The sequence below is a fragment of the Gadus chalcogrammus genome, chromosome 19, assembly GCF_026213295.1.
Source record: "Gadus chalcogrammus isolate NIFS_2021 chromosome 19, NIFS_Gcha_1.0, whole genome shotgun sequence".
In the NCBI taxonomy this organism is placed as follows: Eukaryota; Metazoa; Chordata; class Actinopteri; order Gadiformes; family Gadidae; genus Gadus; species Gadus chalcogrammus.
Genome location: NC_079430.1, coordinates 11,062,952 through 11,078,482, shown reverse-complemented (window position 1 = coordinate 11,078,482; position 15,531 = coordinate 11,062,952). Strand labels below are relative to the sequence as shown.

The window sequence follows — 15,531 nt, the reverse complement described above, 5'->3', positions numbered from 1 at the left end:
CCTGGGTTTGGTGTTTCTGTAGCGGCAGTCGGCTGGAAACCTGCAACAGCGGTGTGCATCATAGTAGTTCTATTTCTATTTAGTCATTCAAGAAATATGTTTATTGAAGTTGACATACAGGTGAGTCTGTGATCAATCAGAGGGCAGAGTAGCCAGATGAATCAGAAGGAGTCGTTTTTTGTAATAATGACAATATTATACTTTGTTATAAAGTAATAATCAGGAGTAGGATATTTTAGGTTATCATTATTATAATTACTCTTCAGTCAATTGATGCATAAAATAAAAACATAAATGTAGACAGTGGTTCCATCAAATTGTGTTAAATCAGGGGGAATCCTCCACAGTTTATCAACAATACACCCATAATATTTGCCTACAGTGACTAAACTAACTGATGAAGTTTCCCTGTTAAGCTTCTGTCAGTTGAGTAGTCCTTTACAGAGTGTTATTTAGTGGCTTTGTCAGAGCACTAAATTAAGTTCTCGCAGCTCTGTTAATCCAAAGGATGTAATAACAAACCAACGAAAAAAACAACTAACCAATCAACCGAATAATTGTGATTAGATGCTGCACTGATTAAATCATCAGAAGGCTCGGTTCCTCTTGTGAATTCTAAAAACAATAATAATAATAATATATAGATTTGACCCTATATTTTTGGTTATGAAAACCTTGGTCCTATCTGACAAATCTATTTAAAGTCAAAATAAGTCAATCTTGTGCTTTTTTTGTACTTACCGTAGGCTAAAGGCTACTTTGTATTCTAAATAAATGTGTTATTACATCCTTTGTTAATCCAAAGGATGTAATAACAAACCAACCAGGTTTTGGCTAAAGGCTACTTTGTATTCTAAAAATAAAATAAAATAAATGTGAAACAATTCTAGAATTTGAATGGACGATCTACTTATGGGTCATAGTAATTAATCAAACCCCTCTTAAAACAACCTACAAACACAGTGTGTGTGTGTGTGTGTGTGTGTGTGTGTGTGTGTGTGTGTGTGTGTGTGTGTGTGTGTGTGTGTGTGTGTGTGTGTGTGTGTGTGTGTGTGTGTGTGTGTGTGTGTGTGTGTGTATGCGGGTGTGTGTGTGTTTGTGTGTGTGTGTGTGTGTGGGGGGGGGGGGGGGGGGGGGGGGGGGTCAACGAACCGGGATAAACACTGTCATTTTCAAACAGCGTACTCTTTCGCTTGGGCTACTTCAACTCCATCTAGCGGTAAAATCAACATAATGCCAATATTTTATTAACATTTAGATTTCAATTCAGGGCATTTAGCAGCCGCTGTTATCCAAACGTCTCATATAAGTAATTTTGGAAAGAGAAACAACAATATGTCGATGTCTATACAGTAAAGATGTTCATAATAATGTAAGTGCCAAGCAATCACAATTGCTAGGTTAACCCATTCCCCGTATACAACAAAGATAGCTAGGGGAAGATGCTACACACGATGCCCAGTGCTGTACTTTCGAAGTGCCAGGACGTCCAAACATATCATCAGTGCATATCAGGGGTGTTTTTAGGATAGCCAGGGGGGCGAAGCGGTGGGGGGTAAGGAGGGAGGCTAATAGGTGAACTCTGAACAAGTGAGTCTCCTGCGGAAGCTGGTATGAGCGACTCTGTAGGAACTCGGCAGGCCAGGAATTAATAGCAAAGATTCATCAACATTATTTTTCAAGACTAATATATTTGTTATTTAAGGGAATTTAAACAAGGCAATACCTCAAGGGTTTTTATATATTTTATTCCTAAATGTCCAACCCTATTTACTGTGGGGCGATTTCTTGCTTGTTTTTTACGGCCCTGGGCAAATTTCTACACGGAAGAGATTACAGGTTGCACGCGGGAAACCAGTGCGAGATGGCGGTCGGCACAAGGGCTGAATAGACAACTCTCCTACAAAACAAACTAAACGATACGGTCGTTTGCTCACTTCGCTCTATTGTTTTATCTATTACATTCGGGGAGATAGCATCACGACATGGAAGGGGGCAAGCCCACCATTCCGCTTGTTTACCAAGCGGTGCAGGCTCTTTACCACGACCCGGACCCCGCCGGTAAAGAGCGAGCCTCGGTGTGGCTCGGCGAGCTGCAAAGATCGGTAAGAAAATGGGAGAGGTGGGAGGATCCGACTGGGGCCTTTACTGCTGTAAACCATCATCAGATGTTAACACTGCGTTGCTGAATCGAGCGGTACTGGAGCAAACGATGGTTTTCATGTTGGGTAATGATATACATGTAGACCGCAGTCCTGCGACGCCATATATTGTCTTAATAAGAGCATATACACTGAATGAATGAATCAAAACAGAGGCCAGGTTTACAGCACGCGTAGCGCTAATTTCGCTCTATCCGCCGGTGGAGATCTACCTTATAAGTTTGACAAGCTATCTCCTACACGGCAGATATTGGTGTACGATAAAGTGTTTTCTGCGTAGAAACGCCCAATATAGTAGCATTTACTGTAGTCATGTGCCTAGCACGGAGAATTAGCATTGTACATATGCTCTGGGGAGTTGAGCCACAGGCCTGGCTAGCCAAATTAGCTCATCGTAGTTACATGCTTGGGGGCTTTTTTTTTTTACTTCAATGTTTTTTGAGTGGATGACATGGATTGTAGAATTAACTGTTGGTCCACTTTGGGTTGCCGCTGAACGGGGACAACTTGGTTGCAGATTAGCCATTCGTTGGCTACACCCCTCGGCTTTCGGGAGCTAATAACTTATCTCTCACTCCTGCCTACGGGGACCCGGTGTGTTTTATGCGCTAGGGGTTTTATTTCCGCATTGGCATTTTCACTCTTCGCAACTTTGTTGTTTTACCCCGGTATGTCAGTACGGTCAGAGCTCCTACTCGCTCAGCACATTCTAACCCCCGGGTGGACGAGCTGCACTGCAGCTACACTGCATTACACTGGCAGCCAAACTATCCACACAGTCCCATATAAGGAGTTGCAGTCCACGATATATTTGAGTTCTAATAAGTAAATATCCGACATAATTATCCGTGGGGAATGATCAATAGAGGAAAGTCACTCTGCTTATGCTATGCAACTTAAAGCCCAGGTCAGCTCTAAGAAATCATGGACGAGTGGTGTCTTTTTGCGTCTATTTTAAGGCAATCTTGTGAGCTAAGTTTAGGTAGCAAAATCACTGAGTGGTTGCATGTATGCGTGCTGTCAAACGGCAATGCTGCTGTTCGTCTTGTTTGTTTTTTTAAGCGTTAAAGGTGTCGCCATTAGTTATTTTTCCTTCAGAAAATATTTGGATGTTGCTGTCATTCCATACTCTATTTCAATCAGTCATGTTGCTAAGTAATAATATGATATTCTAACTGGGAGTGAGTGCACTGTTTGTTATACAGTTGTGGCGTGGAGCTTCCCTGTACTCTTCTATAGAATATTTGCATTGCAAACAAGTCCCCTAGCAAGTCATGCCTGGCAGATATTTGTTTGGTAAGGAATTAGAATTTCGTTTTATTTGTAGAAATGAATGGCCGTAATCATAAACAAATCATCCTATGTGACCACATGGCTGGTCTTCCTATCGCCGCTGTTCATACAAATACCTGTGGTCCATAATCGGTAGCCAGTAGCTGGTGCAACTCTACTAAATGCTTGAAACCTGCTCTCCCATTGATCCCACTTTCTCCGCGCCCCCTCAGATGTACGCCTGGGAAATCTCAGACCAGCTCCTGCAGCTCAAACAGGACGTGGAGTCGTGCTACTTTGCCGCGCAGACCATGAAGATGAAGATCCAGACGTCGTTCTACGAGCTCCCGGCGGAGACGCACAATGCCCTCCGCGACTCCCTGCTCTCTCACATTCAGAGCCTCAAAGATCTCTCGCCCATCATCGTTACTCAGGTGAACGAGCCCCCCCCCCCCCCCACACACACACACACTGCTTGTTGTGGTGGGTTGTCTGGGTGTGGCCGTTGTTTTGTTTGTGTCTGGTTGGTTGATTTATTTGTTTGTCTTTTATTTACCTAAACCTAGATGCTACTCTGCCCCTGCTTGTGTGTAACCCTGTCAAACCATGGAGCTAGAGTTGCCTTAGAGTTGTGTCAAACATTTAGGAGACTACTGCGCAACGTAACCAGTTAGACAGGATTTCCGTAATGGCGTGTTCAGTTCTGGATTTTTCCCCCTGTCTGGTCCTGGAATGTATCACCATGCATTTAAATGCCTCATTAGTTTACTAGGGCCCTAGCGTCCTTTTTTCTTCTTACCAATACCATGAAAAAAGCTACGCAATCTACTGCTTTTGTTGCATGGTGTTCTCTAATCCCCCCCACATTTTTTTTTTTGTGCAAGTGGCAATTGATCAACCATTCAAAACGGGTAATTGAGGTTAGAGTTTGCCTTTTTTGTTCCTTTTATTTTTGTTAAAAGTTTAGTTAAACAACGCCCTGTCTTTTTTCTTCTCCTTCTCTCTCAAACAGTTGGCACTGGCCATTGCAGATCTGGCACTTCAGATGGCCTCTTGGAAAGGATGTGTCCACACACTCATTGAAAAGTAATACTTCTGCTCAAACGACATCAATGCTAAAACATGTCAAGGACTTCTAATGAGTTAGTTCAGAACACTATGTGGAGGATGCGTACACTTGTATGACCGGTAACCAAATGGATGGTGCACCTCTTTAAACCCGATCCATTACTGTAATGCATTGTCTTGTGGGACTTTTAATAGAAACCATTTAAATACAATCTCTTCCTCTTGTATGTCACAATAGTGGCGTTGAAGAACATCTTTCAAACATCTAATTTTCGATGCAGGATTTGTACTAGGCATAGACCAATATATCTGATACCAATACCCTGCTCTCCATTTGTGTCAGATATCGGGTGCAAGTGTACCCGTGGCTCTGTGTGCGCTGTTACTCTTTGTATCTTCAGTGCCAGACGGTGCCGTGTCTCATGCATCGACGATATTTGATGCACTGACACCCCACTGTCACTCCAGGTACAACGACGACGTCAGCTCCATGACGTTTCTGATCGAGATCCTGACGGTTCTGCCCGAGGAGGTCCACAGTCGCTCGCTCCGCATCGGGGCCAACCGCCGCACGGAGATCATCGAGGACCTGGCCTACTACTCCAGCACCGTGGTCACCCTGCTGGTGGGTGTGGTCGCCCCTCTCTCTCGGACTCTGACCCTTTTTCTCTCTCTCGCTTTGTTATTTAGATGCCCCCTTATGCCATTCACAATATGTCATTTCACCCCGTCTCTCTTGTTTAAAGTATATCTTGCCCTCTTTCTGTTACAACATTGATGTGCCCTCTTAGGACATTTTCTCTTTCCTGGATTGTACCTCTCTGTCTGTCACTTTCGCTCTTTATCCGCTCTTCCTTATTTAGTTTCCCCTATACTCTATTAATTCGCTGTCTGTTTATTGCATCAATCTGTCGTCGGTTTGTCTGTCTCGCTCTTCCTCCCTCCCTCTTATTGAGATTCCCATGCTACGCTATTTACTTTTTGTCCCCGTTTTGGACTTTCACTTTTTCAGTATCTCTCCCTCTTTCTCTCTCTCTCTCTCTCTCTCCCTCACTGTCTGTCTTGTTCTCTCTCATAGTGAGGGAGGGTCATGATCTCATAGTGTCACACACGGTCTCTGATGACTCGCAGCACCCCAGCCGTGTGTGCGTGCGTGCGTGCGTGTGCGTGTGCGTGTGTGCGTGTGTGTGTGTGTGTGTGTGTGTTCTGTCCCAGTTTCCTCTTGGTTTTGCGCTCCCTGGGACGACTGGACTGTGATCCGTGTTGTGACAGTATATCTGAGCAACAGTAACTGCACCACCACTGACCCTCAATACTACCATCCACATTATTCCTCTTTCCTAGCAGGCCATGCCAGATAACACAGAATTAAAGAATTAAATAAGAAACAGCCATGCCTGATTTTTTAATCGGAATACCCTCCAATTTTTAATTGGAATATTTCCTTCCCAGTGACACACATCTCGTTGCCCCGTGCGTTGACTCAGTTGTGTTTTCATTCTCCCAGACGACGTGTGTGGAGAAGACGGGCAACGACGAGAAGATGCTGATCAAGGTGTTCCGGTGCCTCGGCAGCTGGTTCAACCTGGGGGTTCTGGACAGCAACTTCATGGCCAGCAACCAGCTCCTCATCGTCCTCTTCCAAGTGCTGGTGAGTCCTGCTGCGCTGCTGCCGCCGCCTCTCTTGGCCCTGTACAGCCCCCTGCTGACGGGACCGAGGAACAACACATTCATATGTTTGCCATGTTTCACGCCTGGCATACATTTTTTTGCATTCCAAGTAGTGCCGACCAAATGAATCCATTAGTTGAGTAAGTGAATTAAAAGAGTAATCATCATTTTTATAATCATTTCATTGCTGTGGTAATTTATCATGTATAGTTGTGCTGCTTGTATGAAATGCGTCATAAATATACCAGTCCTAACATTTTCTTGGATGGTGGGCCGAAAATATGTTCTGAACCTAAATTAAACTGAGATGAAAATACTTGGCTGTTCACCAGCCCTGATCCTACAAGTTGTAGCATGGCTCGCATTGTTCACTGTGCTAGAAGCAGTAGATATGGAATGTTAACAACAAAACATTTTCAGTTTAAATTCATGTTATAAAAAACTTTTTATTTAAAAACGCGTCATTCCATGTAAAACGTGTTATTTATCGTCAAATAACACTTTATTCAATGGCAAACTTTGTGAATGCAAACCGATGAAATTCAACATAAACATCTGTTGCTCAATAGTATAAAGACAACCCCAGTCATTCAAGGTAAACCAACGCGTCGATCCTCTTGTGTCTCCCCGCGCCCTGCAGCAGAGGGACGAGACGTCCACCAACCTGCACGAGGCGGCCTCCGACTGCGTGTGCTCGGCACTCTACGCCATCGAGAGCGTGGACACCAACGTGGCGCTGGCCATGCAGCTGTTCCAGGGCGTGCTGACGCTGGAGACGGCCTACCACATGGCGGTGGCCCGGGAGGACCTCGACAAGTAAGGGGAACCCACGCGCGCACAGGCAGCCTGTTTGGGTCCTGGGCTGTCTGGCTGGCTTGTGTGGACTTGTTTACGAATTCCACTAATGCTGAGGGATTTGTCTGTTATTTATGCGTACGAGTAACCACACATGTCACATATTTGGCCTTCTTGGTGGATACACCATGCCAACAACATCATAGGAATAGAGCATTTATTTAATTACACAAGTATTAAGCACATATGGTTAGCATCCGGTTCGTTACCTAGTGTTGGGTAAGCTTACCCTAAGATGTACTCGGTAGTTTTACGGTAGCATCGACGGACGCAATTTGGCCTTGAGTTGTTAAGCGTATCCTTTAACTTTTATTGTGTTTCCCTCTCTAGAGTGCTGAATTACTGTCGCATCTTCACGGAGCTGTGCGAGACCTTCCTGGAGACCACGGTGAGGAGTCCGGGCCAGGGTATGGGGGACCTCCGCACCCTGGAACTGCTGCTCATCTGCGCTGGACACCCCCAGTACGAAGTAGGTATCCCGCCGAGCATGTACACCCATAGACGCACTCACTCACACATTCTCACCCCGGTAACCCTATTACGCCGCATGTTGCAGGCAAGGATCATGCTACTGGCAGGATAGTTTAGTGGTTAGGGTTTGCGACTCCCGGCCCAAAGGTACTAGGTTCAATCCCTGATGTCTGCCGACTTACCTATAGGCATACATGGGCACAGTGCCCTATCCCCTACCTGCTCCTAAATGTCAAGTGCCTGAATGCACCAAGTAGCTTTGGTGGAAAAACGTCTGCTACATGACTTAAGATCTTAATAATTAAATCCCTGCATCTTTATTATGTTGCATGGTACTGCATTGCTGTGGAGGCCTATGGAGGGCACAGAAATATTGTTCCTCACCGTTAACCCTGCCTGCACTCTGGGTCCAGAATTATCTTTAACAATGATTGGTGGAATCTACCTGCCAAGAGATTCTTTTGAAATGTAACCCTGACATTTTATAACCTGCCAAATGGTGAACTCTGTCCGCCGTTGGCAGGTCTTCGCTTTGGACCTGGAGTCCTCCTATGAAAACAATAAAAACAAGTCCCATCATAGCCACCGATCCCCATCTACCGATCCGCCATCTACACCAGTACAAGCGGTGCAGTATCACGACACCAAGGTGTTGACATGTTTGTTGTTGCCCGGTAGGTGGTGGAGATCTCCTTCAACTTCTGGTACCGGCTGGGCGAGCACCTCTACAAGACCAACGAGCCGGCCCTGCACGCCATCTTCCGCCCCTACATCCAGAGACTGCTGCACAGCCTCGCCCGCCACTGCCAGCTGGACTCCGACCACGTAAGGAGACACCCCCCACCCCAATCTGATGACCGTCTCCTTCCACAACGAAGGCAAGAAGCTTAAAGGCCAGCCGGCTGACTCTTTGATGTGTGTTTTTCTATGACAACGTAGGAAGGAATCCCCGAAGACACGGACGATTTCGGGGAGTTCCGCATGAGGGTGTCCGACCTGGTGAAGGACGTCATCTTCCTCGTCGGCTCCATGGAGTGCTTCTCCCAGGTAGGCGTCGCCGCAGCAGCAGCCTTTTCCAAAGGGTCCCTGCCTGTCCGTGTTCCTGGTGTCACCCAGGCGGGGCGGTCCATCAGAAGCAAGAAAGCGTTATCTCTGACCCGATTTTTAAAAAAAAAAACAAATCAACGGTTACCGAGAGCCTATGTTCAGGGACTAGCATGCTACAACCCTCACCCGGCCTTTACTTCCCCCTCCCAGCTATACTCTACTCTGAAGGACGGGAACCCTCCATGGGAAGTGACGGAGGCTGTTCTCTTCATCATGGCCGCCATTGCGAAAAGCGTAGACCCGTAAGCAAATTCTTTTTTTTTAACTTTTTTTTTATTAATAAATAATTTGTATGTATTTTAATTCATTTATCATCTTTGGGTATATTTAATTAATTAAATGGTATTCATTAAATTGTATTCATTGGTCAAGTCTATTTGCAATATATTAAATATTTCTGTGCTGACTACATCATAACATAGGTCAGTCGGTCTTTGAATATCCCTATTTGATCAATCATGTTTCAATAATTGTTCAAGCATGGTTGGGAATTTGCCTGCTATATTGCAAGGCTGGCTTCATTGTCCTGTCAGGCTGGTCTCGTCCTTTTTGTCCAACGGCGATCCACCTGTTTATTAACACCACCCCTTCCCTCCCCCAGTCAGAACAGCCCCACCCTGACGGAGGTGCTGGAGCAGGTGGTGCAGCTGCCGGAGACGGTGCACATCGCCGTGCGCTACACCAGCATCGAGCTAGTGGGCGAGATGAGCGAGGTGGTGGACAGACACCCGCGCTTCCTAGGTGAACACCATGGCCCCCCCTCCCCCCCTTTTAAGGATTTCCAATGTTGCTCATGTTTAGAGGAGCTCACTTGTTTTACGTATAATGTCCCATCTGCTGGTACTGATGCAGTGTTTGGTGTGTTTTGGTGATGGTCCTAGGTGCTGTCCTTGGTAAGATTTTGTTTGGTCAGCAAGTTGGCTGGTTTTCTGGTTTTTAGCGGAACGCAAGTAAACACTTTGACACAACGTTTGGGTGACAAAGCACATCATCTTTGATTCAAGTTCTCTAAGTCATAATCAGCACGATCCATTCTTTTCAAATTAATTCCCACTATTCACACATGGTAGTATTACTGTACTATTCCTCTTTTCATCACCTGTCTCCCCTGTCTGTTCGATGTGACCTCCCCCCCCCCCCCCCCCCTCCCCCTCCCCAGACCCTGTGCTGAACTACCTGATGAAGGGCCTTCGGGAGAAGCCCCTGGCGTCGGTGGCCGCCAAGGCCATCCACAACATCTGCTCGGTGTGCCGCGACCACATGGCCCAGCACTTCCAGGGCCTGCTGGACATCGCCCGCGCCCTGGACTCCTTTGCCCTCTCCACGGAGGCCGCCGTCGGCCTGCTCAAAGGTAGGGGCACACCAGCCGTCCCGTGCGCACTGAATGTCGTAGTAATAATAATATGGATGCCTGGACACGCGTCTGACGGCTACCAGCTGGCTGACTGGGCAACGACCTGTCCCCAACACCTTTCCCTGGCTACTGGCCAGACCCCCCCAGTCCCAGTCCCAATAGACGATATCATTCCCTAACTGATTTTAAAATGTTTGCTTGCATTGCTACTATGCTTGTCAATTGTGCACTCCTTACAATCCCTGGAATCTCACACTGCGTTACTGCCCAAGAGGTCTTCCCTGCTAATTAAGGGAGTGCAGGGGGGGGTCAAATATATGTGGCCAGTTCCCTTAGTAATAGTATCATTATTGGTGCCATTCGTTAATATAAGTTGTAATCCTTCCTTAACAGGATTCATTTCTTAACCATTTGACATCGGGCGTGATCCGTCTTGAGGTCCAGGGTTGTATTCCCCGCTCCCCTTGACTGTGATTGCTCATGGTCCGTGCTTCCTCTCCCTGCAGGCACGGCGCTGGTCCTGGCTCGCCTGCCCCTGGAGAAGATCGCTGAGTGCCTGAGTGACCTGTGTGCAGTGCAGGTCATGGCCCTCAAAAAGGTGGGTGTGGCCTCTCTCTCTCCCCCCTCCCCCCCCGCGGTGCAGGATTACCAGCGTGATCTTTATTTGGGGTTGGGTGACCAGGGTGTAAAAGAGAACGTTTGCTCGTCGGAGAGAGATTGTATGTATGCAAAAACTGATGTGTCTTTCCTTGTATGGGTCTCTGTTTATATATAGCTTCTTGCTCAGAATCCAACCAATGGGAAAACGGCCGACCCCACTGTCTGGCTGGACAGATTAGCCGTCATTTTCCGGTAAGGATTATTATTGTTATTTTTTATCATGATTAATAAATGCCTCTTAAGGTTTTAATATAGCTGATACTGGCAGCTTCATTGGTCATAGCTGTCCACTCATTGACTTGTGGTTTCTTTCCCAGACACACAAACCCAATTGTAGAAAATGGACAAACACATCCTTGTCAGAAAGTTATTCAAGAGGTAAGTGGCTTCTTTCCAGTCTTGAATATCTCCTCGAAGTCTGTGGAGTTTATTCCCCTTAATTCTTAACCCTGTGACCAGTGTTTCAATGGTGAGCCTCATTAAGTGTACGACTGACAGAATGACCCTGACGTCCTCGTTCCTTCCCCCTACGTTACCCGTCAGATCTGGCCCGTGCTGTCGGAGACGCTGAACACGCACCAGGCAGACAACCGCATCGTGGAGCGCTGCTGCCGCTGCCTCCGCTTCGCCGTGCGCTGCGTGGGCAAGGGCTCGGCCTCGCTACTGCAGCCCCTGGTCACACAGGTGGGTGGAGCTCCCCCCCAACCCCGTCCCCTAATGTCCCCTCCTCCCATCCCCTCGTCGTCGTCGTCGTCGTCGTCGTCCCATGCTGTCTCCTTCCTGCTTTGACTCCTCCCCCTCCTTCCTCAACTCCCCCATCTCCTCCTGTAGCACGCCGATCCCCCTCTTCTTCCTCCCCCGCTCTCTCCTCCTCTATCCCCTCCTCTTCTTTCCCCTCCTTCCCCTTCATGCCGGTTGGCTTGGCGTGGATTGAGAATCACGTTGCATTCGTTTGGACTGAAAGTGGTTTGAATTTGTGCTGATTTGGCTGGATTGTTTTCTTTGGGAGACTGGGGGTAGCTGAACTCAGAGTGGAGTAGGTTCAAGTCCTGGGTTCAATCCTCTATTCAACCTGAAGGCATCCTTGAGAAAGACGACTAACCCTGTACCTAATGTTGAAGGATGCGTCTGCACTTAGTCTGTCTCTTTAGATAAAAATCCTAAGTGAATCCTTGGCAATGGCAAATTTGACCTATTTATTAAGTTATGGTTTTTCAGTAACAGTCGTTGACCCGTTTTTTCCTTGTGCCCCTTCGTTCTGCCCCCAGATGGTGAGCGTGTACCAGGTGTACCCCCACTCCTGCTTTCTGTACCTCGGGAGCATCCTAGTAGACGAGTATGGCATGGAGGACGGCTGCAGACAGGGCCTGATGGACATGCTGCAGGTAAGCAAACGCACGTGCCTGCTCTCTAGATGAGCCTCAACATTAGTCGCTCCATGGATAGTTAGCCAGCGACTAGCCAACGCCTTTTTCTGTGAACTTCTTCCGAATTAAAATGCCCTACTCTTTACAATATGACCCCTGTGTCACACAAGATCGTTTAAAGGCTGCTCAGTAGATGACCAATTAGGGTTCAATGGTCGACATCACAGCATGGATCTTCAGATGGCACCACCGCCCCCCTCCCCTCTAGTGTGTTCCCCTGTTGACTCTCTCTCTCTCTCCCCCCCCCCCCCCCCCCCCCCCAGGCTCTGTGCATGCCCACCTTCCAGCTCCTGGAGCAGCCTCTGGGCCTGAGGAACCACCCCGACACGGTGGACGACCTCTTCAGGCTGGCCACCAGGTGTGTAGTCTGTGATGGTTCTCTGGTTGGGGGTGAATCAATTGTTTCAAGTGAGGCTGTGTCCACATGGCCTTTTACTGTAGAGCGTTTGCAAATACCGCAAGCCTTTACATTGTGTCGTCAAGACGATGGGAATCTTATCAGAATGGAGGCTGCAAAAGGCATTCGACTGGATAGCCGTATTCAAAGGTGCAGTCTCAAAGGGCTTTACATGCCATATAACACACCCCCCTTACCCTAGACCCCCCTAATGGCAAGAAAAAAACCTCTTGTTTAACAAGTACAAAATCTTGATAGAACGCTGATAGACTGGTGGTTCTCGGTACACAAGAAACCCAACGCAATGATAAAAAAAAATTAACATTTGCATAAGTTTGAATGAGGATGGAACAATGCATCACGGTATTGACGGCCCGCGCCCCCCAGGTTCGTGCAGCGCAGCCCCGTCACCCTGCTCAGCAGCGGCATCATCGTCCACATCATCCAGTGCGCCATCGCCGCCACCACGCTGGACCACCGGGACGCCAACTGCAGCGTGATGAAGTTTGTCCGCGACCTCATCCACACGGGGGTCAGCAACGACGTGAGTGGTCCCCTCTTAACCCCCCAGGGCCACCTGGGAGGGACACTAGGGTCTTTGGGTGGGGCTCCTCCTGTCCCCTCTTCCTCCCCCTCCTCCCTTCTCTCTCCCCCTACGCCTCCCGTCCCCTCGTCATTCCCGTCCTTTGCCGGATCAGTTTGGTAACATTAAACACTAGATGGCAGGAGGAATGTATTGTAATGTAACATTTGGGGAAGGCTTAAATTCTTACTTCCATGTTTCTAACAGAAAAACAATCAATTGAAAGTGTTCTGTGAGGAGAATATGAATCTATGCCACAGTGTGGGGGGGGGGGGGGGGGGGGCGATGCCTGGCCATGTGTTTGTGCGGTATTAGAACTTTTACCTTTCTATTAACTCGATACTGGCCAGAAAGAGGATTTGAAATCGGCCACAGCATTGTAGACGTTGACTCCAGTCCATTGTCATGAGGAACAAAGCCTAACCTCCCATAGTGCATTCTGGGAGCGGGAGTAGGCTTTCCTCCATTAGGTTTACTAAATTCAAACAGACGGTTGGCCTTCCAACTTCTGTAACCACAACATGAGCCAACTGCGTGTCACCTTACTGTGTCGGTGCCTCCGCTGTGCGCAGTTCCCTCACACCTCCAACGGGGGTCGCTGTTTCTCTCCCTCTCTCTGCAGCACGAGGAGGACTTTGAGTTGCGGAAGCAGCTGATCGGCCAGGCCATGGAGCAGCACGGCCAGCAGCTAGTCACCCAGCTCATGCACACGTGCTGCTTCTGCCTGCCGGCGTACACGCTGCCGGACGTGGCCGAGGTGCTGTGGGAGATCATGGTGTTCAACCGGCCGGTGAGTTCAGTGGTGCGCCCCCCACCCCGAACGCATCCAGGGGAAGAACAAGTACTTGTAACGGATCGGGTGGTCCCATATTTCTGAGAACCCCATGGAGATACATAGGGCGTTCAAATATTATTCGATAGCTGTATATGCTCAGTGGCTTTTAGTGACGATGCGAGCAGAGGTTTCAACCACATCTTCAACCACAAAATGCCGTCGGTTGCCTTTTAGTGTGCTGAGGTGCAATGTGTTGGGATTGTTTACATAGAACATACTCATGTTTAATGTTGAAAGACAACGAATACAATTCCCATCTTAAAGATCAGAGTGACCATGTATTAAGTCATTTTCTCATCCCTTTGGGATCGACAGTTTGCTCCCTTCTCTGTCCCCGCCTGTGTTGTGCGCTAGTCCCCCGACCAGTTGCCACATGGCGGGTACCTATCTGTCACTAACACTCGTCTATCCTCCCCCCTCAGACGTTCTGCCGCTGGCTGGAGGTGGCACTGAAGGGCCTTCCCAAGGAGACGACGGGCGGGGCCGTGACCGTCACACACAAACAGCTCACAGACTTCCACAAGCAGGTCACCAGGTAAGGCGGAAGAGCGTGCAGATTCCTTTTGTAGTCTGCCTGCGTGTCGAGGCTCGCTCCTCACCGCATGGCGCTGCGTGCCTGCACCCGTCAGCCCCTTCTCTTCCTTCCCTCCCTACCTCCCTCCCTACCTACCTCCCTACCTTCCTACCTTCTCCTCGGATCATCAGTCACATCATATCGCTCTGGTTGAACCTGATTGTCTGACACACACTGATTACTTTGGGTGTAAACAAAATCATATTGATACTCTGGATCAGGACCAACTACAACATTTACAGTATGTGTTGGAAGAAAGAGACTTGAATTTGGTCTTTATTGGTTAATCAAATGCATTTCAACAACTGAGGCTATATCAAATAGTTTTGAACACACTTTGATGTTAAACCATGAATGATGTCCGCTTTTCTTGTTTGGCTCAAGTTTCGATAGTTGTTTGTTTGTCCTTCGCCGGCATGTCTTTACCCCAACTTGTGGTTCGCCCCTCACTGCAGTGCGGAGGAGTGCAAGCAGGTGTGCTGGGCCATCCGAGAGTTCACCAGACTGTTCCGATAGCCACGCCTCCCGACACTAGCGCCGCCAGGACACCACCAGGTAACCAATCGGAACCCACCATAGAAACACACGCCCCCAGAAACAAAACTCCTCTTGAGTTACAAATTCTACTCGCAACACGCAGCCGTAAACTTGAACGAAAATCTATGTCTGTGTTTTGCCTTCTCTTCAGGTTAAAATCTTTTGTTTGGACGACATTCAGAGGTGACGGCAAAAATTTTAAAACGAACGCTGAGGACAGCAGACGAGAACCTAAAGGGAACTCCGACTGGAAGGTTGGCTGGACTTTGCAAATCTGGGGCAGGGGGGAAACCGCAAGAACGCAAACTCATCTACCCGCGTGATTTGAGCGACGGGGTCAAAAAGAAAATATATATACACATATATATATATCTCTATATAAAGTTTGCGTGGAGCCCAAGGAGACCCCACCCCCCCACCCCACACCCACCCCCGCCCCGCCCTCCCTCCCTCCCCCCTTCACTTACTCACTCATCACCCAACCAACCAACCAATCCACCCAACCACCCAGACACCTCCCCCCTCGCGGCCCATTCAGGTGCTACGACGCCTCACCGT

At 48.1% G+C, this 15,531-nt stretch overlaps 1 protein-coding gene across 2 annotated transcripts; it reads left to right on the top strand.

Moving 5' to 3' along the window:
• The first annotated feature begins 1,597 nt into the window (after positions 1–1,597).
• Positions 1,598–15,373, top strand: tnpo3 (transportin 3). Of its 2 annotated transcripts, XM_056578702.1 has the most exons (24): positions 1,598–2,105; positions 3,668–3,868; positions 4,447–4,520; positions 4,971–5,127; positions 6,010–6,153; positions 6,814–6,989; positions 7,359–7,497; positions 8,178–8,324; positions 8,439–8,546; positions 8,757–8,848; positions 9,208–9,347; positions 9,488–9,499; positions 9,766–9,957; positions 10,467–10,558; positions 10,736–10,812; positions 10,938–10,998; positions 11,164–11,304; positions 11,889–12,005; positions 12,311–12,405; positions 12,832–12,988; positions 13,650–13,817; positions 14,285–14,397; positions 14,892–14,991; positions 15,125–15,373. In XM_056578702.1, exons 1-23 carry the CDS (start codon positions 1,986–1,988, stop codon positions 14,950–14,952), a joined length of 2,784 nt encoding a protein of 927 aa, XP_056434677.1. In that variant the 5' UTR covers positions 1,598–1,985; the 3' UTR covers positions 14,953–14,991; positions 15,125–15,373. The 2 variants fall into 2 exon arrangements, with proteins under 2 accessions (XP_056434677.1, XP_056434678.1); XM_056578703.1 differs by lacking the exon at positions 9,488–9,499.
• Positions 15,374–15,531: the final 158 nt, after the last annotated feature.